We start from the raw sequence: 26,060 nt of genomic DNA on the forward strand, positions 1-26,060 counted from the left end.
CTTTATTAGCATCTTGCACAGCTTGATGATTTCTATTTTGTATGAAACTTTTATAATACTTAATGATATCAAATTATTATAAGACAATTACACATATTAACAATACACAAACTAAAGTGATTGATTTATTGCAAGATTAACTTTCATGCATGTTATATTACTTTGCATAAGTACACAGACGTCTAAATCCCATTGCAAATTCATCATAGTCATTACTTAATACGTGTTTTATACTGCTTTAAACTTAATTTAATATATATCTGTTGTCGCCTGTAGTGATTTGGCATGTTACTAAACCAACCTTCGGTACATTTACCCTCTGAGATGTGGAAGTGTCCATTCGTGTTCATCACTTTTAACATATGCGTTTGTGTGTGCTGTGGCCCTGAGAGCTGATGGCAGGGCTGGAGCCTGGAGCTGTGCCAAGTGCCTTCATTCACACCTGATTAGATCACTCTGACCTGGATAACAAGCTCGACGCATCTGCACGCCTTTTCAACAGACTCAAATATTTCTACATTCAACATTTACTATCTGCTTGTACTGTAGTCTTCATTGATCCGTACAAAGCAAGCGAATATTAAACGTAGAGCAACAAATGTATAAGGCTTTATTCTAAAATATTGGATGAAAGTGGTACTGTGGATTGAGCTTTTGCCCATCAATAGAAGGGATGTTGTTCTGCCGAAATGCAAAACAAAAAAGACATATAGACCAAAAGTGTGTATTTGATTTAAAACAAGTCAAGGTGGGACATTGGATTTCTCTTTTCTGGCCAATGCACTGTCCCTGAGCGAGACACATTACCAAGTTATAGACGATATTTCTTGCATCTTCTGTGCTTTGATGAATGAAGGGATTCAACAACAGTGAGATATAAAATGTTTCGTTAAAACCTTGTGCTAGAAAATACTGTTTCCATACCGTAGGTTAGGACCCAAAATGAGCAGGACATTCTCTCTATGAAGGCTGCAGTTAACTAGTTTGTCTCTTACATAAGACTGACTTGGTTGATAAATGAGTCCCTAAGAGCATAATATATTTGATTTAGGCTCCATAAATCACACAAGTTGTTTTCAGTCATTGCAGGATTATAGGGTGAGAATATGTGGTCACATTAGAGACAGTTTGCACTTCACCAAATCCAGTTTTGTCATTGAATGTTGGGCATGTTTTTGTTTTGGTTATTCCACTGTACTTTTCAGAACATTCCCCGTATCAAATGAACTGGTGACTTTTAAACTTCTAAAGACGGATTACGGCCTGTGTATTACACTCGGCTCAAAGTGATTCATAACATCTGCATTCCTAAAGAGGCTAAATAGGTAGTTTGTCATCTGCTAACTGAGACTTATTTCAGAGCATAAGTGAGCATGAGAGCTATTGGTCTTGACTTACCTCCACTTCAAAGCAGTATGCAAAGGCCAGATGCTTGCTCAACATTGGATTCTCTGTCGCTATGTATACTCAGATTTGCCACCATATACAATGCGTTTCGTTAGAGTTGGTACCCTTGGCAAATTAAAGCAATTAAGACTCAGGAAAATGTCTTGCTTATTGAGATTTGCTCAGATTTGCTATCAAAATTATATATTCTAACACCAGAAATGCCAATATTTTAGGAACTCTTAGATCACTTGGAATTGAACACTGACGAAGAGCTTTAAAATATAGAAGACACTTTTCAGTCAAGGTGGTGCTGTCTAAAGTTGGAACTAACTACAAAAGCAAAAGGATGTCCAAGTAATGTATACTTTTCAAAGTTACTCCTGCTCAATTTCTTGAAAGGAAAAGTTCCATCACGCTTGTTATAAGTTTGCAGATGAAAGCACAATTTTATGGTGTGGTGTTTGTTCATATGTCCATGTATATAATTGTGTCTCCTCCCCTATAACAGCCAGCTCCATGTCGTCTTCACATTTGCATGATTCATATCGAACAAGGCATCTGGGTTTGTATCAGCTAATTATCCTGGCGGGTTTCTCTCTCAAACACCTCTTTGTTGTGCTAATGCACGGCCCGTGATAGCATCTCCATCCCTAACCTTCCCGGTGCGGGCCGATAACCTGCAGGGGGTGTGGGGCGGTATGTAGGGCTCAGGGAGATGGGACACTTCGGGATGGGGGGGGGGGGTGTTGCAGTGTGTCCCGTGGCTGTGTCTGTGATGTCCTCAACCTGCCTTCCTGAGAATGAAAACTAGGCTTTACCCATGGCACTTTGGGCCTATATGCTCTATAGCTTATACCTCTGAGGAGAATAGAAGCCCTTACAGTAAATATATACAGTACTGTAAATATATATACAGTACTGTACTTCAGTTTGTATGTGTATAGGCAACAGCAGTCGCCTCGCAGGGCGTCACAAGAAGTTGATTTAACAATTAATTATTGGTCAATGAAGGAAAAGAAGATTGGCAAACATTCACAGCAACAAGCAAATTGATTATTGTCTCTGGGCATATCCAGTGCTTCTTCTTTCCAAAAAAAAGGTTGGAAAATTAGAAACCTTGAGATGGAGAGATCCACTCCCATGAACTGTATATGTACCAATGTTTCATTGACATTTGCAGATAAAATATTATATCCCTCCATTTCATGTGGCTTCATGTGATGGGAAGGGAATCTGGTGTGTACACTTGCAGTGTGACATGTTCAGTGTGCTGACCTCGACCTGTACCGACATTCCTGAAAGTTTCATCATCATTTGAGGCCTTTGACAATAAAGCTTTTCTATACAACTGAAGTATGTGTGTTTTGTTAGTTAAATTCTTAAGTTTGATTTATTGATGGTACTTTGGTTTGTTTTTTGACAGGTGAAATTTGTACTATTTTAAAATTTTGAATTGATTGGTTTTGTGGCACAAACCTTTATTGTACAAGTATTGTATTATAGTTTTATGCCTTAATAACTGAGTAGTGGTCCATTGCCTGTGCTTTGGTTTGAAACTTTTTTTTTTTTTCAGCTAATATCCATAGGTTTATCTTGCTAATCGATAACCAGTATTTGCCAATGTTTACTTATTATTTTTTTTATGATTTATTTTTATTTTATTTTATATTTTCTTGCCTAAAGGCTTAATTTGAAAGCACAGTTATAGCGCGTAATGGGGATAGAAAGGCCACAATGTTGAGACGGTAACAACCATAAGTGCACCGCTTAAAACCACTACACTACCAGCGAGCACAATATTTAAAATCTGTAAGTTCACAAAATAACATTTAATTTTAAAATAACTGCAAATTCTAATTATCTATAGTATAATTTGATGTGTTTTCCTTGTTGATGGTGAAAACATGCACGCTCATCTTTACCCATCAACTCTTTTATTATGTTTAAAAGACATATCTGATACAAATCAACGCAAAACATCAGGGAACTCTTCTATATAGGATCGAAAGCAACAGTATATTTTCCACCCTCACATTAGTGGGGTCCACCGAATCCACTGAACAACCGCCACAAATTAGCCAAATGACTTGCATACTTACATTGGTGGGGTTAGCGCTAAACAATGTGCACTGGCCTGGCTAACTGAATGCGCTGAACCAGGTTTTCTGCCCATAGCACTTTTGAGGGAGTCATGCTTGATCTTTCTGGGGCACAAGGAAACTAGGTCACTGTGCTGCTGTCAGTGGCCACCCCCTCCCCCCTCCCTGTGTGCATGTAGAATAAAAGTGTAAAATAGGGCTTTTACATAAGGATGGGCTCCACAGATATGCCATATACTCTGTGCTGCTCTTTCCAACATTTCCCTCTTTCTCTGCCCTGCCCCCTTCCCCGCCACACTCAGAAAAGATGAAATTCTCATCCTTGGTTCAGATCCCTAAGAACGCTTGGGAAGGCAGGATCTTATTATCACACCAAATTTGCAGTGCGCAGAGTGGGGCAGATTAGATGCGTCTTTTTAGCCTTTGAAGTGTATTTTCCGAAGCATTGTGCAGAGGCAAATTCCATCAAGTGTTGGGAGAGAGCCGCGATAAGACTGAATGCCACCATATTAAAAGCCGTCATTTGAGCAATAAAGATGAAATACTTGCAAACTCCGTCAGAAAAGCAAAATACCCCCCCCTTTCTGTAATTTCAGCGTCGTCATTCACAGCTGTGTTATGGGGGAAGCCACAGGTTTTCCGAAAATTAGGTGCAGTAAGGTTGAATAAATATGTCGTAATAAATGGATGGATTATGGAGGTGACTAGTATGGGAATTGTGGGTTGAAAAGGACTCATTCTTTTTCCTATTTATGCATTGACTTTCTCCACAGAGCAAATTATTCACAGTTAATCTACAATAGTATGTTTGTAAATATGGAATTGCCGTAAACAGGTCTCAGCCCTCCCATAACAATAAACCAATTTGTCTTATGTCATATGTAAAGACTTGCAGTGACAGGCAGTTTTCAGAATTATATCGAGCTAAAAATCTAGATATGTTGTATTTACTGTGGACGAGGGAAGAGTTAATAGTTAAAAGTGTTGTTTTTTTGTTCATCTATGCAGTAAAGGCATGAATCTTTAAGTGGGGGTATTGGCAAAATCAACTTTTTGTAGCTTTCTACCAAGTTAAAGCATTGTTCCCTCTTCAAAAACATGTCTGAAGAGGTTTTGTATGTCATCTATGCATGTTTTAGTAATCTAGTGATCTCTCCCGGGTCTTATTTGAACCCTCCTGCATGACAATTTCCCATTAATATACAAAAGCATGATACAAAACAGTAGACTACAACTTCACAAACTTGGAGTGATGTGCAGTAGATTCATTAGCAACGGGGAAAAGGGGAGTGAGAGCATGAGGAGCAAAGGCATGGGGGGGGGCTCAGTGCCAAAAATGAAATACTAAATATGTTAATGTTGTTCTTGGCGAATATAGCATTTTCAAAACAATAAAAAAAGAACTTTGTGATCTGAAAGAAAAATATAAAATCATCCGTGGATGAGCAGCGAAACGTTTTCACTCCTACAACTTTTTGTCCAGTTGACAGATTTTTCTAGTTTATTTGTTACCAATTAATAACCCATAGTGTAATACTCCCTTTTGAAAAAGTTCAACCCAACCAATATTCCATAGCAATTATTTGTGCTAGTTTAACTTTATTTATTGTGCCTGATTTGATCCTATGTCTGTTCTTTCTTGGTTTTTGCAGGTGACCGAAACCTCGTGCAGGAACTCTGGGCCAAAGGTGGGTACAATCTCAACAGCATACATATGCATTATGGATATTTTATGGTCAGCAGTTCTTTAAACAATTTCTATTGACAGAAAGGAGAAGAGCAAAACCCACACAAACACATAAAAGTTAAAAGGGTCTGTATCTGACTATGAACCATGAGAAAAGAACATTTTACTATTATCCCCATCCACATTGTCATTATCGTTCTGATGTTGAACCATGACAAAGAAACAACTGTCTGGGATAGGACTTACAGACACCAACTACATTTTCATCCAATTTTTTCTAAAAATAAAATTGTCTGCCCCTGTTAGCTGCTTCCTTATGTTCCTCACCTGGCAAAACCCCTTTAAATATGTTGAAGCAGTATCATTCAGTCTATTTTTTTCCCACAAGTGGTTGCTTTTACAATGTACTGTATGGAGTAAAGGGCTTTTGTTTTGTTTTTCTCCTGGCCCAGAAGAACTAATTCAGGTGGTACAGACCCTTTAGCACAAATTGTTCACATATGCCAGACTAATTTCCAATTTTTTCCATGTAATTGTAGTCTCAAGTCACTTTGTTGCTTCACTTGCAGCCAAAATAGACCTATTACATGGGAAAAAATCAATCCAAAATGGTGCCAGTGATTTTGTTACTAACTGTACTTTATCTAAATATTCAATTGACATTTCTTGGGCCTATCCTCGACCACTTTGGCACATCTGTCCTAAATCCAAAACTGTATTCATTACTTTTTATGGACATCTTATACTACCGCTGAAGTAAATTGGTGTAATCCTGTGAACAACTGAAGAAAACAAGTGCGTCCTGGGAGTTAGACTGAGGTGCTGCTTTACTTTGATCCAGGCTTGTCATGTCCTCATCCTTCTCAACTCTTTGCCCTTTGCCTTGAGTGCTGTGACTTGTGGGCGTTGGGGCTGCAGACTATGGGCCCTTTGCTGTTAGGCTATGCTCAAACACACACGTCATCTCCGTGTAACCCTCTGCTGTGTCCCTCCACCTCTCCAGTGGTGTAGGAGGGGGGCAACAGGGGAGCTGAGAGAGAAGAGATCCCAGAGGAGGTGAGGTCTCCTGGGCTTTGGGTTCAGTTGCAGCCTTAGATGGAGGTCAAACTGTGCACGGTCTTAGTATATCAACAGACATTCTTCCATGCACCAATCTGCCCTCTCTAGAAGTTTTAAGTGAGACAGTATTTTGAAATGTACTTTTATTGAATATTATAACAGCAGATTATTGTTAAATTGAATATTTTCAGATCACACACAGTTGTATTGTAGACAAGTTGATGAATTAATATAAAGCCCTTTAAAAGTCTTTATTGCAACACTTTTAAACATGTCAATAGTATTACTTTGCTACTATATATACATATTTTGTATATATTCTGTTATAGTATTATCACAATTTGATAGTATAGAAAAGGTATAGATACTCGATACAGATATTGATACCACAGTGGTAAAAAAAATATATATATCTTTTTAGAAAATGTAATCTCATTTTCAACTCAAAATAAGTTTCCTCAATAGTACTATGTGGTATTACCTTTTCTGACATGAGGTCACTACCAAGACCACACTAAAGCTGTTCAGGAAAGGTCAAAGTTTGTCCCATTTATGTCATTAGTGTTTATTTTATTCAAATCTTCATAACCTTATTCTTTTGGAACTATCAGTCACATTCCTTTATTTTGGACATTTATTACACGAAAATACAGATTTACTCATTCCAAAGATCTTAAGTACTTTAATTTTATCTCCTTAACTCTTGTGTTTTTGCAAATGAATGCACACAGATGTACGTCTAGCCTAAATGTTATGTTACATCTTCTTATTCAGCTAAGTCATTGCTGGGAGTGAGACGCTGTATTGTCCTTGGGATTTTGTTCCACATTCTGATTGGTCGATCTGCTCCCCATGTGCAGTCTCCGCGGTGGTTTTTGGAGAATCCAGTTCGCACCAGTTCTTCTTGAGGTCGAGGTATTTTTAGACCAACCTCACTAAATAGAGGGTCTTGTTTTGGGGGTGCAGTCCTCTTTCACTGCTGCTCGCCCCACCCATTTATCTGAACCACATTCTTAAGGCAAGCCCTTCTGATGTAACCACAATCATGCTATTTTTGATATGCACAAAGTAGAACCACCCACTATCAACGAGACAGCAAATTTAAAAGGGTTCAAATTTGGGGGTTCGCCCTTTTCCAGCATGTGCGTTGATTTTACCTCCATGATTCATTTACAATTTATTTCCACACCCATTTGTTATATATTTGGGGTTAAAATCGAAAGGAAGGATTTTCCTCATTTAAGTGAGTGATTTTGAGTAAAGAAACTTTGGAAGTTTTAACCCTTGGCTCCAGGAGGCCTAATAACCCTCAGAGTTACTATGGTAACCACTCCCATTTTGAGAGGTAGTGCATCAATGCGTCTGGATGTGGATTTATTGGACGGGCGTATTGCAGTGACCGTGGTGGTGTTGGGACGCAGGCAGTTTGTGGAAACAGGTTTTGGACTTCTTAAGTCGGTAAGTTCAAGTAAACATTCCTTCATTGTCTTTTATATTATCATTTTTTAACTAAGAAAATTCAAAGCAAAAGTTAACCTCCAACGGTATTAACGTTGACTTAACTTCAGCAGTCAATCTCAAGCTACTTTCAGCACATTTGATTGTTTTTAACCATAGATCGCTATTAGATATGAACGCACGTTAGATTTGTTTAAAAATGTACATTAGCGAAAGATTAACTTTGTGTTATTATGCTAGCGTAACTGCACAGCTAACTTTAGCATCAACAATTTAAAAAGTGCATCAAAATGTGTATCAGTTACTGATATAATTGTGACTATTGTTTCTCAAAATGCACTACTTATATGTGAACTGCTGATGATTCAAAAGATGATGCACCTGGATTAGTACCGTAAATTTCGGACTACAGAGCGCACCTTGATATAAGCCGCACCAGCTAAATTTGAAGAGAAAATCAATTTTGTACATATATAAGCCGCACCTGAATAAAAGCCGCAGGTTTTCATATTGTAACATGAGATATTTACACAGAAAGACGGTGCACCGACACGCTTTTTTTTAAACTGTGCCTGAAAATTGGCACCAACACGACAACAACACGGGATGAACACATCTGCAGGTTTAGAAAATAAAGCTGCACCAACACGGAAAATCTGCTTTTATTTCCTCTGAAAACTTTTGTCGTCTTTTTACATTGACCAAGTTGGATTCATTGATGTCGAGCTTACGTGCAGTGGCTCTATTTCAGGGGTCGGCAACTCGCGGCTCCGGAGCCGCATGCGCCTCTTTCCGCCTCATACTGCGGCTCTGCGTGGCTTGGGAACTAACACAGACACAGCTCAGTCCTGCGTAAAGAGCCCTGATTTTCAGACGTTGTGTGCACAGGGGTCAGGAGCAACTTTGGCCCGTCCCTAATGACACACTAATAAGCTCGTCCGTAGATGTATCATGAAAATCCTGCTGGAAATCGCCACAGAAATCTATTTGATGTAGTAGCAAGTATATTATCTGCTCTTGTCTCCGCGGTGACGTATCACGTATAACACATCAGACACGACGCATTAAAGTAGAGCCACAAGCGAGTGAAAATGAGCCAAAACAAAAGTCTTTGGAGATCTTTTTAACAAAGGGGAAAAGGACAACTGAGGAGCCAGAAGAAGAGACTACGACCTCCAAGAAAAAGAAAGATAAATTTAACAGACAATGCCTACTTAAAATCTGGGTTTGTCGCTACAGGTGACTCACGCGCACAGTCCGCTCTGCGTAACATACGGGAAAAGCAAATAAGGCAATGAAACCTTCAAAACTGCTTTGGCACATGGAGAATAAGCACCTGGGATTAAACGATACGCTACGAGTTTTTTTGTTGTTGTTTTTTTTAAAGAAACTGCGGAGTAGAGTAGACATAATCACATAATCAGCGCGATGCATGATGCAGCGGTTTGGTGAGTTGTATTTTTTTAATGCACTTAAGTTGTTTTTGCCATATTTATCTGCCACGTGTAGAAGGCTTGTCCGTGAAAGTAAAACCTACATTATTCCGTTACATTATTGTTATTATACACAGTGTTATCTTCATTTTAGATGTCAAAAAGTATTTGCGGCTCCCAGTGTTTTATTTTATGTGGAAAGTGGGTCCAAATGGCTCTTTGCGTGTTAAAGGCCGACCCCTGCTCTGTTTCCTTTCTGTTTCTTTATCTTAAAAACTGCATCATACCCATTTCATGATGCGCAAAATGATCGTTCAAAATCAAAACTAGTGAATTCTTCAGAGCAGAATCTTTCCCCACGTCTGTCTCACTTTTACGTTTACAGCTAGAGAGCACCCCCCAGGGTCCGTTATCCAGTAAAATTCCATATATAAGCCGCACTGCTGTAAAAGCCGCAGGGTTCAAAGCGTGGAAAAAAAGTAGCGGCTTATAATCCGAAATTTACGGTAAGTACTTAATACATTAATATATTATTACATTAACAATATGGCACTAAATGTAAACTTTTGAGGATTTTGAGGATTCCCAATATCTACATCAATGAGCTGTGGATCACCCTGGATTCAGGGACTGGCAGCTCTTTTACCCAGATTTAAGTATATGCAGTACATGCAGTAGTTGTGAGTGTTTGCTCTTACTGACGTTTGCCAAATCTGTTATTTTAATTGGGACAGTGATGTTGCCTTCCTGTTTTTGCTTCTACTTCTCCACCTTCTCATCTCTTCAAATTTAGAAAGTGAGCCAACTCTGAGCTTTTATCATTTTTTCAAGGCCTCATATTACTTTATTTTCTGATCTATGTTATAATGTTTCCACATCAAAAACAGACCTGCAGTTGTGTTTTGTTTCATTCATACATGTTTAACACACAAACCCTGCAGATTTAGACTGAGTTCTTCTCTCAAACAGAAAACACTCTGTTGTACCTTGTGATGTCATGTGGTAATACAGTAAATGCTCCACTGTGTTTTTTAAATGCAGTGCCATACATGCTGTTAACTTAAACTACAGCTTCATGACATCACAAGGTGAGATGGAGCATTTTGTGTTTTGGAGATGTGGACAGACTAATTATAAAGAGTTACTCAAACATGTGTGAATGGAACGTAACACAATTCCTGCTGTTTTTGATGATTAAATGACATCCAACATGGTGTAGAGCTAACAAGAGTCAATTTTGTGTAATATAGGAACTTTACGTAAGCAGAGGCATTTATGTTTAGCTTATAAACTCAGACTCAAAGTTATCTTTGATACAGTTTAGTCAAGGGTTTTTCCTGTTTTTCATGTTATGTTTGGTAGGAAAGTACCCCTGGTACAGAGAAATCCTAGTTTTACTGCTCAAATTCCAGTTTGTGAAGAAAATTTGAGTAGAAAAATAAATAAAATTACAGGAAGTAGTGCTGATTTCCAACACATCTGCAGCTCATGTCCTACCAAAAAATTTAATAAAATTGTAAACTAATCAAAACCTTTTGATTTTGCAGTATATATGTGGTGAGTTGTCAGACTTGTCATATGCACTTTAAATACATAAATGAAGAATGTACTTACGAATCATATTGTTTTTAATAAAATTGTGTTTAACATTTAAAGTGTGGTGTATATTTTTGTCTAATTTAATTGAGATTTAAAGCAAAAAAAACAACACTAAAAGCGTTGTTTTTTAATGTAGCTCTTTATAAGAAAAGTTACTCTGAAAAAAGTTGTGTATTAAAAATAGTTAATGCTAACACCTTTTTGAGAGTTAATAATTAATGCACCAAAAAGTGTTACTTCAACACTTTCCTGACTGGTCCGGGAGACACAGAAAAAAGAGTTGATATTTAGTCCCTAGGAGTTGATTTGACTATGCTGAATTTGCTGTGTATTAGACAACGGATATTGAAATTTAATATACATGTCCAGAAATATGAATTACCAGTGCATTGCCATATAAAATACAATGTAAGCCTAGAATAGATGTAAGGAGAACAAAAAGTGACTAAGAATCCTTTGTGTGCCATCCTCAAGCAGCTAAAGTAATATGTGAATGGACCTTGATTTAATCAGTGCAGGAAGACAACAAATTATGTGCTACAAGAGAAACTTTAAAAAGTTGCTCGTGGTTAGCCGTATTATATCATTAATATAGCAGTATGTCTTGCGAGTTGAAATATGAAATTAAAGCCGCAAGCGGCATCGAACGGCCCTCGCGGGCCATGCTTCGCACTCGGCCGACCCGGCACTCCCTGTGGGTGGCACTGACGCCCCACTTGTCCCTTTTTTATTGGGGCTTTGGGCTGCATTTGGCACCAAACAAGTGAAAAGACATTGGAAGCGCTGAGGCACATAATGCAAAAACATGTTTTTTCTAGGCTTCGCCATGGCAACACCGTGCAAAATGCAAACTTGGCCCCCAGACTTTTTTGTCGGGGACGACCTGAAGAATGACTGTGCCAAATTTTATGTTCATCGTTGACGGTAATAAAACGTTACAAGACTTTGAAATGTACGAAAATTTTGACATTTTCCCATTAAGATAACATGGGCTCTTTTGCGCATCGCCATGGCAACACAGTGAAAAATATGACCTGGGTCTGATTGACTTTTTTGATCAGCATGACATGAAGAGCCATAGTGCCAAATTTCACATTATTCCATGAAACTAATATCGTTCCCGTGAATGGGAAAAATTGGGAGGTTTCCCATTAGGATAACATTTGCAGTTTGGCGCATCACCATGGCAACACAGTGCATAAAACGATATAGGTCTGATTGACTTTATTGATTGGGATGACCCAATGGAATTTTGTGTCAAATTTGGTAACATTTGGGAAAACAAAATTTTCGGCCTTCCATACAAATATATTAGATGTTCTGTAGGGGGCGCTATCGCGCCAATTTAGTTTCTATCATAATGAGTAGCCTTAGGCCTGAACGTTTTACGACTGATTCGAATTTGACCAAAATCGGACTTTGCATGCGCAAACAGGAGCAAATTTTGACTTTTGAAAATTGCAAAAATTCCGATAGAATTTTGCAGCTTCGCCGCACGGAAACCGTAAAAGGGATCATCATGAATTGGATAACTTTTGATGCCCCACTTGTCTAGATGATGTACAGTGATTTTCAGCCCTGCAGGTGAAGCGCCTTCAGAGGAGTTGATTAAAATGCGACATCAGCGAAAATGCTGAGTCGTCATTTTGGAATTTTCAATCCAAGATGGCCGACTTCCGGTGTGTCAGAGGGTGTGGCCAAAATAATATTTTTTGTTTGGCATCACTTGAAGAATGCATGTACCGAATTTCGTGGCTGTATGAGAAAGTTGACGTCGATGTCTCCCATTGACGCTCTAAAATTTGACTTTTGCAGGGGGCACTGTCGCGCCATATGGGCTCCGGCCTAATTAGAATATCACAATGTCATTTGTGTCCTCACTGCAGCTTCACTTTAAGGCTCCGCAGGTGCTCTTCTAATGACCCAAAAAATTTTGTTTACACACAACCTTTTAAGTATAACTTGAATTGCTAAAAAAAAGCTGGTACTAACAAGATAAAGTTAAGTGTTTTCTCTTACTTCAGTTATATAGTCAATTATTATCACAATGTTCTCTTTAATATCATCATATACGTTTTAGGTGGGGTTGGGCAGTTTGACAAATCCTTTTTTTCAATTGGATTTTACTTTTCTTGCTAAAATTATTCATTTCCTGAATATAAACAACAGACTTTTAATCAGTGATATCCAACACAAAAAACAGTAACATTTCTGAACTCTAAATCACATGCTTTCACAGACAAAGGACTGGGTGTAGAACTCTTCATTAAAAAGACACAAGCTGATTATTGACTGTAATTGATTAAAATCTAGTTAACTGCACACCTCTAGTTTAAGCAACATCATTCTGTTTCTTGGAAAAAATATGGCACCAATGGTAATGGTTACAGGTTAAGTTGAATTTTATTCAGTAAAACGATACACATGTAACTTGCATTTGCCCTACCCTATAGATTAAAATGTGATTGATGCATGACTTTTTCCTTCAGTGACTTACTGGAAATAAGACTTACTGCTTTTTCATATTTCAGACCAAATGCAACAGGGGACGATAAAAGATGGAACAATGCTTGCTTTCGTTCCACTGACATAAATATAGTGTGTGCATCATTTAAAGCTCCAGGAAGTGTTTTCTATATGATGTCTTTATGTCCTAAGTCACCTGATTCATCCCAGGTGTTTTAATCCCTGCTTCAATCTACGCATTAAAAATTAGTCTGTTTTCCCTATTCAACTGTATAGAACCGCGTATGCACTCTCCAATGCAGAATAATTCATTTGATTCTACGATAAGCGATAATGGATGCGGTAAGGTATAATTCATATATGTCCCAGTTCCTTGCGAGTAGTCAATGGCTTCCACAAAGTGTCCCACCTCCCCTGGTTGTTACCCCCCCCCCTCTCAAGGCTCAGGCGTCTGTTTGCGAAAGTCCCATTTATTATTTAAATCCCTCCATAATTCATCCATTCGCCTCAATACACCATCCTCTGCGCAAATTAGCATGAGAGAGTGCATCGCCAAACAAGGAAAGTAAGCAAGAAAAGCAAAGGGAAGAGATTATAGGAGATGGAAGCACATACAGAGCGGAGACCTCTGCCAAGGCATCAGTGCTGTCGCGCAACTGTTAGAAGCTATTATTACAGTATCACACCAGCCCAGAACTGCCATCCATCTAGTCCTTTTCCTATGGCGATTTCTGATTTGATGTTCAACAGAGTCTTGTAAATTAAGAATCAGTTTGTCTCTGGCGTGTCACTGACAGCATGAAGCAGACATATTTTGACCTTAAGAGATGTTTATACAATATAGCTGCACTGGGGCAAGACATTGTTTATAGGGACTTTAATGGACTGTTAAAAGTTTGTCTAGAAGTGTGTTTTTATAGTAAGGAATCAGGAAAAGTAGCTATAGTAACACAGTGTGTGCTTCCCAACACGCTCATTCCACTGCACTGTCTGTGACACTGTGTAGGAATGAATACTTTCCGCTGTGATACCCAACATTTGCTTTTCCCAGTTTGCTTACTTCTGTTAATCACTGACCTCTCTCAAATATGAGCAGATTTATTTATTTTTTTGACTTTTGGTGCTTTTACACACCAAAAAAAACATAAATTCACGTTTATTGAATATGTTTTAGCAGTTTCTAATGGGTATTTTTACAGCTATTAACAAGAAACAACGTAAAGCCACAAACCAAACCAACATTGCTTATTCCTTCTGCAGTTCTATGTTTGATTTGATGCTGTGTGACATATTGAGTCTAATTTGTAGCCTACAGAAGCAAACAGCTGTGGCCTATTTAGTGGTGTTGTCGGGTGATGTCAGTACCCCTGCCCTGCTCTGGGCGCTCGGCATGGGCATGTCAGGAGTGGTTTGCCCAGCGCCTACTGAGGTGGGCTGGGGTCCGCCAGCTTTCACATTAATGTGATAAGTCAAGCGGCAATGTTAACATGCTGCTCTGGAGATGCCTAATAAGCATTGTTAAATATGTGCCACTGCCACATCCATTTGTGCAGAGCTAATGCGCTGAGATTTGTTTTAGGGGAATTTAAATGACAAATGGTGCAAAGAATGGGGTCTTCTTCAAACACTTGTGTAAGGAGTCGGAAATATTCAACATGCAACAATTTGTTTTTATATTGTAGAACATTCAATGCAATATCCAGTTATCCTGTTAATTATAATGTTGCTGTTGATTAATAATAATAATAATAATAATAATAATAATAATAATATCAGAAAATAAATAATTATCAATTAAATTTTTCTTTAAAAAATGCACATTTTCGTTGACTTTTCCAGGTCACTGCCCATCTGCCCTTTAGTGTGCAGTTATTTGCATGCTTAATTTAGCATCACTTGAGCCAGATCCCCTTCCAACACAACCTTGGGGCAAATGAACACTGGTTTGTGACCTTTCGTGGCTGGATTTCATAATTCTTAACAACTAATAATTTAAATAACATCTTAATCATACAGGCTCTCCACTTTGAATTTTAAGATGTCATTTGTGCCACCACAGCCACTTAAAGAAGGAATTTCATACCTAAATGTAAGCATGTATGTGTGCTGGGTATGTGACTGTACCTTTTGACTTTCATACAGAAAATTCACAAACCTTAGGCACTGGAGCCATTTTTCATGTTTCAAATTTTGACTTGCATATAAAACTCAATTTTCAAAAATGCAACGGTTACTTCTGAACAATTGTACCAGCAGCATGTTAGCAAAGGAAAGTATGATAAATGTATTGGCTAATCAGCTAAAAGGCTGTCAAAGTAGCCCCAGAGTGAATACGGTTTATGAGAAAGTGAATTACATATTTGCAAATACAGCAAATGAGGACTGTGTTGAAGCCTTTCTGGTTATTATAAATAGCACAGTCGAGTAGAACTGTGTGAAGATTCTACAGTGGTAGACTTATTTTAGATATTTGGATATTGGCAATGCACTTTTCACATTTGTAACACACTTTTCACACTTTCCCATGAATATAGAGGTGCTCTGCCTATAATGTTCCACAATATGGCATTAAACTTGTCCATCTTGTATTTATTCAATTACAGGTTTTATTAATTTCTCAAATATACCTTGAAAAACATGCACTCACAGATCTGACCTGCACCTGGGCTGTCAACTTTGTCTCTATGGAGAAGGATGTTTATTGCGATACTGTGGAACATTTCAGGCAAATCAATAACATCCCGGTGGCAGGCCCTCCATCAGAAAAGTTACCTAGTATGCCTTTAAAATATAATTAAAAATGTAGTGTTTTATTTTGTAATTAAAAATGGCAAATAAACACGGAATTCTCGGGCAGATTCTTTAGTAAAACATTTATTCACAATAGACTAGAACTAATTATTGAATACAGTATTATATATCACATAAATGTATAATCTTTTTCATTTTAGACAACAAATCTCAAAACATTGGCTATGAGATGCTACTTATTTTCAACATCTTTGTCACCTTTGCTTTCTGGAATTTTTCTCTCCCTTGAACCTATCTTTCTATAACCTAAAATGTGCGTCCCACTTACACGGGGCGAACAGAGCCTCCAGAATGCAGTCCCACAGAGAGGCAGGCCTTGGCTTGTCTGTCCGAGTGTCCCGACTGTGCATATAGACACAACATGAGCTGCAAACATCACACACTCACATTCCTGCCCTCTGCTCAGATTCAAGCAGCAAGGAAAGATATGGACGCTAAATACAACCTGCTTTTCGTTAGATTGTGTTTCTACCATGTTATAATGTTCCATCAAACACATGCCTGAATAAGTTTTATAGGTCATCATGCATGTTTGGGTAATGTTGCGATCTCTTTTGGGCACTTTTCAAACCTTCTTTCAAACCTTCCTTTTGGTTAGCAGTGCGAACTTATCCAAAGCTCAGCGCACAAGCCTACGTCACACATGTTCCTGCACAGCAATTGTCCATAAATATACAAAAACATGATACAAAGGAACAGACTACAGCTTCACAAACCTGATGTGATGTGCAGTTCACTAGCAGCATGTGATCATTGTGATGTTATATCGGTCTGTAGGCGGAATGATTTTCAAAACAATATAATGTAACATAATGATATAAACATGATGTGTTAGCAGTTTATACTCACCTCTTTAACGTGTATGTACGCATTATAAAAGCAGCTCTTGGGGTCAAAAAGAGATTGCGGTGTGCTGTTTGTCACGAACCAGGAAGTAATGTTTGTGCACTCTTAGCAGGCTAGTTGTTGTTAGCATGGCCTCTGAAACTTGTGAAAAGCTCTTGCAGGTTCATCGCAGTGAATAATTAGGGCCCTAAACCGTTTAAATGAACCTTTATGAACCCTGCTTGCTATTTGAATAAAGAAGCAAGTTACAGTTTCAGTTTGAGTCTTACGTTGTACTTGTTGGTTCGGGTGTAGTCTATTTGTAAGCTATATTTAGGTATATTTGGTAGGACCGTGCATAGCTATGGAAATGAGGCAAACTATAGAAGGATGGATTTGAACTCTACTCTACCACTGAGCCACACATACAAACAGTAAGGCTATATAATTATGACATTATGGGTCAGAACCAATTACCCTTCTCTTCAACTGTGAGTATCCAACACAAAAAGAACTTGCATTCCTATTATAGCCTATACACAAGAATTGAACCAGCAACCTCTTTACTAAAACTATTCGTTAAAATAAGTCATTTAGGATAAGCATGCACATCAACCAGAGAGTAACCTGTTCTAATTTAGCCTTTGTGCATACTGTAATGCTTCAGCCACATTAAGTCCTGTGATTAGTTGTGACAGGAATGGCATCTGGAAAAATATAATCTGCTAAAAGACTGCAGCTGGTCAGATGGGGGAATGAACTGGAAATCATTAGGAAATTCATATTAGTCATTCCTGCCTCACCCTTTACAATACCATCACTAATACTTAAATACACATTCGCACACACATGTACCAGTACCCACCTATTTGAAACTATTACTGCATTTCTCACATATTTGAGTGTGTCCCAGACAGGCAGGTATGTACAGTGTGATTAGACCAACGACACACGCAGGATGTAGGCTACAGCGCTAAGTTGCATTGCATTCCTTGGTTATAAGTTCAATTGCGAGGATATGCCATGTTCTGTAATTTCACATCGGTATTGCTAGTACTAATCCCCTTGAAGTTTACTGGTGTCCTACTCGAAAATATAATGTACTTCTCTCATCTATACGTTGTAATATCAACTTCAAAGCTGCTACATTATATTGTAAGCACATTTGAATTTTTTATTTTTTTTTGGTTTTTTGGCTGCAGTGGTAGCTGTTTGAAGCCGTTTCCAATTGCTCTTTTAATACCACATCATAGGAATTACCATAAGCACGAGGCTGGCTGTAATTAAAAGTGCAGTGGATGTCAGAGACGCTGGCAGGCCAAAGAATGGGCTGAGAAATCCTACATTTTAAACATGAGAAGCAGTAAAGGAATGCGCTCTTTTATAGCTCAGATGTCTTTGGTGTGAGCGTCACTTTGAGGAGATATTATGTAATGATTTGGAGAGCAGAACGGATAGGGACTGTATAATGAGCACCTGCAGCAAAGGCCAGGACTAGCTACGGCCAAGTAATGTATAACTAAATGCATCTTGGACGACCTTTGCTGTCAGTTTGCGTTAAAAGTTGAAGCTCGTACATACTTTTGAATTACGTTTTTTTTTTAGTTTTTTTCCATTTTGAAAGAAGTTAAAAAATACCCACTTGTAGATTGTCTTTTAAAGGTATACCACGTACCTGATAAATGTTTCACAGTATGACATTAAACGCATCTCTCTCCATGGAGTCAGACATGTGACGCCTCCAGGCCGAGTTGCAGTTCAAAGAGTCGAGCTCACTCACCGGAATAATGCATGTTTTCCGAGGTATTTTTAACAATAAACCACCTGTATTTGAATAATGTTTAATGGATACTGTGTAACATTCCAGACAAAGTAACAATATCTCCATGGAGACGAGCAGATCCACCAGAAAAGCACCTTTTTAAATACTGAAAATTATGCTTTGACTATTGAATATGCATCAATAAACATATTTGAAAGGTCACAATTTCCAAATCACAAAAACTGCAATTATTTTGAAATATATTAATGGAAACAGAACTGCTTACCATGCTGAGACCTATACAATAAAATACCTGGAATCCTTAGTATTAGCTTAGCAGAAGATATCATAGCATATTTTACCAAATATATAGTCTTCCATAGTGCAAATGTTCCAACTGGAAACTAAACTCTCCATTATCAGACAGCCATCTTAATCCATCTTCACCTCTGCCAACTGTCCTTCTTGTTGTCATGTTTTGGCTCCTTTCCATTGTAATTGTCCCATTAGTTAGCACTACTGGACTACATGTCCCACCACTCACCTCTGCCTGTCACCCGGCCCCAGTGCCCCGTGCCTGGGTCCTTGCCCGGCTGATTAGAGGTCTGCCCTGGGCGTAATGACAGAATTCTGTTCGCGTCAGCTCCTGCTCCTCACAGTGGGCTAATAGCCACGTTAGCCCACGCAGCATGTCATTAGGTCTCCAGCCGTAGCCCATTTCCAGGCTAAATCACAGGGCAGGCAGGCCGGGGATCACAGCCACACCGGTGAAGCGCTGAGGCTGCTCGGACACGCCCACTCCTCCACTCTTTAGGGCTTAATAAAGACTTGAACATGCCGTATTAACATAAGGGAATTAATGCAGCACAATGAGGTCATGTTGAATTAAAGCGGTAGTTTAAGTTTCAGTCATTTGAAGTCAGAGACGTTGAGCAGTTTGTATGGTTTTGGTTTACAGGGATAAACTGAAGACATAGTAACACGAATGGCTAGGTTTTGTTTTGCATTATCCTTGTGGTTGAGTTTTACCAGCCGCTCATAAAGCAACCGCTTAGTGAATTAAGTACAAGAAGTGTTTTTATAAAGACGCAACTTGGCCCCATTACCTTGTATTTTAAAGTAACGTTAATGTTGCTTTATCTGTACATCTCTCATTCGCTGTATTACACTGGATCATCAAGTGAGGAGGATTAGTCACTATGTTTACATGCACAGTTAACTCCGATACGCACTTGATCTTTATTATTATTACTGCTAATAAAAATGGTTATCGTTCATACTTGGCATACGTGCATTTAAATATAGTGAGTAGGTGACCAGCGGCCTTCTTTCACATCTTGAACTAGAATCTTGCTCAGAAATACTTTATGAGCATATTTTAAGTTCATAGTAGTGCCTGGAGGAAATGGCCAGTTGTACTATACTGTTGCATTTACATTATTTTAAACTAAAAGTCAAACTTTGCAATTTTGACATCTGTTGTGTTACGCCTTGTTATCAGGACTTTCATTCTTCCAAGGTTATTTTCCCCAAGGTGCAACATTTTGGAGGTATATTACAATTTATCATGACACAAACTCAAACACTGTAAAATCGAACAGATGTATAGTTTCGCTTTAATACGCACTGACTTTAACATGCTGTATTGACTTGATGGAATTACAGCAACACGAATAGACAAACACATACATATAAATAAAACTCTACTTGTACATGATCGTTCTATCAGAATTGTAATTCGAAGCCCGCTGCTCATCGCTGACATTGATTGGATGTTGCACGGTTATCACTCGGACGATTAGTGGCGCGGCGTAGCATCTATCATAACTGGGGCTAATCTACTTTGATTATTAGCCGCTAAGCTTTGCCTGCATGCTGGCCCTGTCAAGTAGGCAGCGGACAGAAATGAGCCTGCCCTCGCATTGGTATTCATCTATCTACGCGCACTTGTCAGACTGATAATTGCATCTTGCGTGTAGTCCGTATCTCCACTTCAGGATCAGGCCAGTGGTGCACCAGTCCACTGACGCGCGAATGCAAACAGATTTAGTCCCAATTAATTCCTTCCGTTTAAATACTTACCTCAATCATATCGTCGCTAATGTCTTTTATGGGGCTTTGCTGGATCACCCGTTTACATTATTACTACGGTCATGGAAGGATCTATATGTGAAATGCTGCAACTATAGAAGACTGCTTGGATCAGTTCATCTGGTTAAACTACATAAACCAAAATAGATATATCCTCCAGCAAAAAAAACATTGTTCAGTGCATTATCTCAAAAACATACATGATCAGTTCAAGATACAATTTCAATCTTTTTTTTTTTTTTTTTTTTGTCTTTTGTATAGAGTAATACATAAGATTAAAAATATATATACATTTGAATAAAAAAAAAAATTTTTAATGACATTCAAGTTGATTTTGTTATGCGTTTTATTTTTAATTCAAAAAGCCAACATTTAAGGAGCTGTCCCTTAGTTTTCCAGTCTCAAAAACAATTTGAAAAACTAAAATTTACTACTGCTACTTAAGATGCATCCTTAACATTTTACAAAGATAATTTTATAAGTGCTTTTCATAACTTTCAATGGCCAGAGCAGAGTTTAGCATGCTAATCGTGTACTACCTTGTTCTTGAATGATAAAACACTTTATAATCAAATGCAGACAGCACACAGCCATCTCATTTTGACTCTTAATAGCAGCTTTTACAATATATCTGTACTGGGGCAAGAGAAATGGTCTACAAATGTATGGAAAAAAATCTGTTACAGCCACTTTAAGGCCCCACTATCACATATAGTCCAAATGAGTTGCTCTCTCCCCAAATCAGCACACCTTTAATTGAAATGGACAAAGTGCTAACAGCTTGAAATACTGAGCCTAAACTGCGTTGGATTAGTTTCAGGTGTTCCGTAAAGCTGGACCCAGAGGGATGCCGGCTCTGGCCTCTCAACTCCAACTATAGCCGCGTATTTATGTATGTTGGCAATTCCAAATCCGCCAATTAAACGCACTCACGTTTTGTACAGCAATGTCAAATATACAAGCCTCTTAAAGAAATCTTGCGAGTGGAATACATTAACGACTGGCATGACTCGAGCCATAACTGAATCATTGTACCCCGCTCCTTTGCACAATAAAGAAACTTCTACGCATTTTCACCGCTTATTGGTCACAGTGGGCTTCTTTTAATACCAACCACAACTTGCCCCCGCGGCTAAAACTTCATGGGAAATAATCCGAGAACTATATATGTAACAAATTTTCTGGCCTTGCGGGTTGTATAAGAAGATAAGAAGTAGCGGATTCGCTCTGATCCACGTGAATCTTTTGCCGAGCGGTGGGTTGATCGCAGAGTCAGGGGGACAAGCTAATTACGATCTTTTTCCCTTGTAACCTTTCGACACAGATTTGCCTAACTTTGCCCTTTTAGCGGGGCATGTTGTGTAAGTAAAAGAGAAAGAAAAAAAACAAAAAAACAACGTGAATAACATTGGTATTTGCGTGGCCAGGGCTAACTAGAGCAAGAGAATGGCGCTGTTCGGCAAGGTTCACGGCTGTTATTCCTACGGGCCGTGAGCGTGAAGCGAACTAATGCCATCTGACAGTTTTGGAGCAAGAAGAGGAGGGCTGGACAGCGACGGAGCAGAGCCAGGGATGGAGAGCGCTCGGATGGGGGGGTAGTGAGGAGGAGACGGAGGGGGGTTGGGGTGGAGCAATATGAAGAATTGTGCGGATGATATGGACAAAGCGAGAGAGGGGAAGGGCTAAAGAGGCTGCGATACTGTAGAGACCTCTTTGTTTGCGGAAAAGAAAATGGCCTCCGAAGTTGTTGTCGCATTCCCGGGAAGCGACAAGTGGCGAGGATTGGGAGCACGTTGGATGTTGAAGGGGGGAAAGCGTAGTTCCAAGTGGGAGGTGAAGGCTCGTCCATCCTTAAGACGCAGGAGATAGCTCGTCAATAGTTATCGGGGAGAAGCACAGTCGGACTCCCTGCGGTGTTCACACGGCTGCCATTTTGAAAATCTGCCTTTGAGAGGAGCAGTCCACACCGAAATGTTTCCCCTGATCAAGTTTAACGCAGCTGAAATGTCATTGTGTGTAAATTTTTAGTTTAAAAACTATCTCCTACAATGTGAAGTTGTTTTTTGTTTTTTTTTAATTATATTTCCAAACAGATATAATTACATTTTAATAACATTGACAAAATGCATGATGGATGATTAACACTACAGTGAAAGTAATGATGGCTTATAATTGAATAAATTATTAGGTGGTGAGGATTTTTATTTATGGATAAAGCTAGAAACTGTAAAAAAAAAAAAAAAAAAAAAAAAAAAAATTATAAATAAAAAATGAAAAAAACAACAAACGTGCATTTGATAAAAATCAGTTTTGATGATATAGAATTAATATAATTAAATTCACATGCTTTTGCTTTCATGTGTGTTGCAACTTCACAGACTGCAGGCTAAAATTCTAGCATTTTTTTCTGTATTTTCGTTTTATACATAAATTACCTTGTTGTCGAAATATAACTTTTTGACAAATCCATTTTTTTTTTTTGTATTCTCAAAGTTGTCGATCATCATGAAGCAAACTTTTAAGAAAACAAAGTTGATTGAGCTAATACCTTAAAATCCTTATCCTGGTTGGCACATTAATACAAAAATAAAAATCCAGTTGTCGTTTAAACCTACATTATTTTTAATCCACATCACCACTCGACACTTAAAACAAACTCCACTTAGCGAAGTAGCTTAGCACGCTCCTCTTCTATAATAAAGACATACTATCTCCCTTATGGCCGCAGACAGTAGACAGACGGAGGAGAGGGGCATGAGGAGGGACCCACTGTAATTTGACAGGCTCCAGTCCCGGGACAGGCCTTTTGAAGCAGCAGACGCCCCGCTAACATGCTAACCTGTCATTAGGCACAGACTCCGGGATGCTACATGGTAAAAGCTTGTACACGTTAGCTTTATTGCGCATGGTTATATGCTGATAATACACTTGACAAAGAAGACGTGTCTGCAATGCCCCAAACAGGAAGGACTTTATGGGGAAGGGAACTTAAAAGGCTCTGCAAATTCTTTACAATTGGCACAAAGCTGATCACTGACAAATGATGTGGTTCATGTACGACTCCTTTAAACTTGGACTAATGGATTATGTAGACCCACAAAGGAAATGTTTTGCCTTGGATACTCTTACTCAAAAATTACAATATTAAACAAACATTTTCTAGGAGATAATGTGCAAGTGCAATCAACGTAAAGCCTAATTTTTGAGGTAGAGCAATGGAAAGCTTTTGATATAATGTAATACAGTATATGCCGGGTTATATAATGGTTACAATGCAGTACTTTTCAAATTCAAAAATGCATGTTTTTTTGTTTTTTTTTTATGCATTCTGTAATATTTTAGACAATTGATGATGTAATGAAACTTTTTTTTATTATTATTTTATTTATTTATTTATTTATATTTCACATTTCTCTGTGCATCAAGCCACCCGAGCTATTGTGTGTGTGTGTGTGTGTGTTTTTAACCAACGTAGCCAATAGCCATTCTGTGTTCCCTGATAAGTAAGTTCCTGTAAAACTACCTTCTAAATATGTCCCTATATTTCTTTCGATTTAATACAATTCACTACTAGATTAAACCTCAGTGCAATATGTTACGGTTAGCTTCAGAACGCACAGCTCAGTCCGTCCAATCCATTCGCTGCATGCTTTAATTTTCAGTCATTCATCATTTTAATTGCATCATGTCTTAAGTCTGTAAGTGGCGCAGCTGCCAATAACACTACACGGTATTGATTTGCATGCAGATTATTTTGGGGATAAACTGATTTATAGAAATAGTTAAATTTTTAGAACATATTTTTAGCTTTATCTTGAATAAAAGCGGAGTTGAACGTGGTAAAGACTATGATTTTAGATGACCAATATGCAAATTCTTCAAAATATAGCATCTATTTATCATTGCATGTTTTGGGTGATATTTACACTTCAGCATGTGGTTCAAAAAAATGTTAAATAATTATTTTTCTAATTTTATATCACATTTCACTTTTGAATTTACTATTTTAGGGTTGTTAAAAGTGTCAAAAATCAGTCAATCGATGTTAAAACTGGTATCCAAGCTAATTCGTTAATAGTGTCATTACTAAAAGTCACGTTCACAGGACAGAAACTAATCTTTTCCTGAATGATCTTGAGTTATATAAAAACAAATATAAGCTCACATAGACTAGTATGCGCACATGGACCACTTTTGAACATACCTGGACGACTGAGGGATTACACAGATATAAGACCACATGGTAATATAAAAATACTATGATTTCATGCAGAAAATGATACTCCATACTGATTATTTAGACAACGGAATATCAATCCTTAGTCAATCCCTTAGTATCAAAATAGAGTTTGAAATTTTAGTATTGGGACAACTATCAACTAACTAATATATCATTGTTGTTGTTTTGATTGACGAGTATGAGTCTCAAATGGCAAAAATGTATTCTTTTTTAATAGTCTATTCATTCATTTATTCGTAATAAAGTTGACGTTTGAATACACACAACGCTAAAATATCTGGCATTGACGATCTTTATTCCTTTATTACAAATACCATCACATAGAAACATTTTGTGTTTGGAAATTCATTCGTCTTCATAATCTGTACCTTGATCTAGAGCAGAGAGATTGAAGAACCCACTTGTTTTAAACACCGGCTCTATCAAAGGTGCTGCGGGTGGCTCTGGCTGCAGATGAGTGGATTAAAGTCGGGCGCCCCCCCAGAGGACCCCCATCATTAACTTGTATAGAGTCACTTCACCACTGCACTTTGATCTGCTGCTGTTTGGACCAGCCTGCACACGCTATAGGGAGCTCATGGGGGGGTTGCGTCAGTGTTAGGCAGCGCTGTGTGGGCGCTGTGTTGTGTGGCAGCGTCCTCTGGTGGACAGCTTCAACACTGCAAGATTATAAGTGTGAATGACAAAAGGCAGGACTGTTCAAGGATAATCTTTTAGAGTTACACACATTTGAATGGCCCAAAAGTCAAAAACACTGCAAAAGTGATGTCTAGTTTCTTTATTTAGTCTTTGAGTAGATTTGACTTGACAAGTAAAATTATCTACCAATGGAGTAGTTTTTTGTTTTGTTTTTTTTCTCAATTCAAGCAAAGTAAGATTTAATTTCATTCTAAGTGCAAAGTTGTGTTTCTTATCTTTACTTTAACAAGATATACTATACTATTTTAAGTGCACTGTAAACTCGACTAGATAGGACTACTCAAAAAATGTGTTGAAACTGATTACATTTTTTTTTAAATGAGTAGAAAAAAGTTTTCAAGTGAACAAACTGTCTATCTTTAAGTAGTACATACCCTAAAAGTTTAAGTAGTTGTAACTAATATTTTTTATCTTTTTGGAAAAAAATAGTGCACAAAACTTA

The 26,060-nt window shown here is 38.2% G+C and overlaps 1 protein-coding gene across 1 annotated transcript in view; it reads left to right on the plus strand.

Annotated features, from left to right (window-relative positions):
* nr6a1a (nuclear receptor subfamily 6, group A, member 1a) overlaps positions 1–26,060 on the plus strand; it is a 105,332-nt gene that overhangs the window by 40,698 nt on the left and 38,574 nt on the right. The window contains exon 3 of the mRNA XM_055224325.1: positions 5,141–5,176. Within this exon, the coding sequence (XP_055080300.1) occupies positions 5,141–5,176 (36 nt within the window). The remainder of the gene's footprint in view (positions 1–5,140; positions 5,177–26,060) is intronic.

Source organism: Periophthalmus magnuspinnatus, chromosome 9, assembly GCF_009829125.3.
Source record: "Periophthalmus magnuspinnatus isolate fPerMag1 chromosome 9, fPerMag1.2.pri, whole genome shotgun sequence".
Taxonomy (NCBI): domain Eukaryota; kingdom Metazoa; phylum Chordata; class Actinopteri; order Gobiiformes; family Gobiidae; genus Periophthalmus; species Periophthalmus magnuspinnatus.